General features: G+C 41.9%; 1 protein-coding gene across 1 annotated transcript in view; it reads right to left on the bottom strand.

Annotated features, from left to right (window-relative positions):
• The window catches only part of RAPGEF6 (Rap guanine nucleotide exchange factor (GEF) 6), a gene marked incomplete at its 5' end in the record, with an annotated part of 43,873 nt that extends 41,741 nt beyond the window's left edge, over positions 1–2,132 (bottom strand). The window contains one exon of the mRNA XM_010137984.1: positions 2,001–2,132. Within this exon, the coding sequence (XP_010136286.1) occupies positions 2,001–2,132 (132 nt within the window). The remainder of the gene's footprint in view (positions 1–2,000) is intronic.
• Positions 2,133–2,302: the final 170 nt, after the last annotated feature.

Below are 2,302 nucleotides of genomic sequence, written 5' to 3'. Positions count from 1 at the left end.
TCTTCCTCTGCTGACATTAATGACACTCCTAGAGAGTTTGGCATGTAAGAGACATGAGGCTGGCTGCAAAAGCAAACCATTGTTTTCCAAATACTCTATGAAATGCTGTACTTTAAAGCACCAAAAATGCTTTTGGCTACTGCGCCAACACATCACACTCAGAACACAGGATTTCCGGGTATCAAAGAGATTCTCTGCCTCCATAACAGCGTGATGACTATCCACTAAAAATTCATTTAAAAAAAAAAAAAAGAAAAAAAACCCGAACAGTGGGTTGGGGCTTTTTGCCCCTCATGACAAGCCTGTTGAACGTCCTATCTTCACCCACAGCTCACCAAATGCTTGATTCTCCAGCGCTATCTTTGAGGATTAATGACACCGTAGCTCTGACCGTATATGCCTCTAATAACAGCTTTGAATATCTCACATGAGACCTACAGCAGTGACCTGCCTCAGACATCACCCCATTCTCTCAGGGGCACTTACATAGGTCCACCTTCTCTTAGGAAATGGCAGACGGCACAATGTCACTGGGAAGGAGATTCCTACCTGAAAGGTCCTCATTCCTCAAAATTCATAGAAATCTGCAGTCATTGGCATGTTAATAAATTAATAATGCCCCAAGGTACAAAAATACATTTCACCATTGTTTATTTGCTACAGTGCACGTAAATAAGCCACTCCATTATTTCTTTTACCTCTGTAGTTCTTATTAGTTTAGCAATCATGCTCTTTTGGCATTTTCTGAAGAGTAGACATAAGGCATTTCAAATGCAATTAACCACATGACAGAGCATTCACTCATTACTAGAATGATAAGGTTGTTATCAATAATATATTTAAGTGCTTTTCACTTAAGGCAACCTCTCCACACTACTCAGGTAGTCAGACAGGCAGACAACGGTCGGGAAAACTCTCCATCAGCATCCTAATACACGAGATGTTAAGGCATAATACACAGACTAGTTCTGGTGACTCTGACTAATTACATCAATTCTGCTGACTCAGGAAGTTTTAAAAAGATAAATAATAAAAATCAAGAGGCAGGACAACATCTTCCAGTGCTGCCTCTCACAGCTCAGAGAATTCACAATACATTTTGAACAGACTCTCAGGGACACAAGCTGCTCCTGACCCAGCTGGCAGCAGGCAGATCTAAAGGAGTAGTAAGAGAGGAGATTAAATAGGACAAAAATGCATAGAGACATGTAATGTTCTGAAAGGATTTTTGCTTTTAATGCCTTATTTTTAAAGTTCCCCAGCACTACTTTGCTGTCAATAGATATACCACTGATGAGCTTCCAAAGAAGAAACACTACCCGGGCAGCCCCCAGGGAAAGGGAGCAGGAGTCTAAGATGATGCTACCCCTACAGCCCGCTCACCAGTTGCTCCACACTCAGAACTGTGGTCAGATTCCAACCTGAAAGTGGAAAAGCTGTGGAATTACCGAATGAGACAAACCCTCATCAACCAGGATGAAAAAACCCAGGAAGGCAGCTCTGCAGTCTGACACGAGACAGGCACCTTGTTACCTGTATTATCTGTGAACAAACGGAAGCCGCCTCTGGATTTCAGACGACTTCTATTGTTAGCAAGCAACACTAGAATTTCCACAGCCAATTAGAGCAGAGAGGGAGTTTATTACCATGCTTTTGTTTGCAGAACAGAACACGTTATTAACACTAAATACAAATAATCGAGGAAGGTAGCTGTGAAACACACGACTGATTTAGTGGAATTTGTTCCATTTCGGAAAGAAGGAAAATCATCCCATAAATCACCAGTTGTGACTTTTAAAAGCCACAGCACATTTGTTGGTATATTAAGATGCGAAAAGCAACCGAAAGAGCTTTACCAGAAGTTTGTTTCGCTTCTGTGTGGCTGTGGAGGTGGCAGAACGTAGGGTATACAGAAGATCAAGAGGGCAAATCTTGAAGAGAGGTTTGGTTGGTGGAATGTTTAACAAGGAAGGAAAACCAAGAAACAAACGCAGTTTTACCTGGTAAATATCAGACAGGCTGCTGCTCCCAGAGTCACTGGCAATGCTACATCCCGACTGGCTCGAGGGGACGTGAGTCACCTGAGGATGAGGGTTGTCGGTAAGATGCATCTTGGTAAGATCAGCTGGAAGCTGTAAATAAAGTGAATTTGGGGAAAGGCAGGAAAAAGAAAGGAAAACAAGATACGTGAGTCTGAGGTGAAGACAAAGTTATTCATAACAGTTTTATTAAACATTTGAATACCCACCCGCCACTTCACATACATTCTAATTTAGACTAAGCTTATCCCATCACGTTCAGA

The sequence above is a fragment of the Buceros rhinoceros genome, unplaced genomic scaffold, assembly GCF_000710305.1.
Source record: "Buceros rhinoceros silvestris isolate BGI_N320 unplaced genomic scaffold, ASM71030v1 scaffold7176, whole genome shotgun sequence".
Lineage (NCBI taxonomy): Eukaryota > Metazoa > Chordata > Aves > Bucerotiformes > Bucerotidae > Buceros > Buceros rhinoceros.
This window is presented reverse-complemented; position numbering and strand designations above follow the sequence as displayed.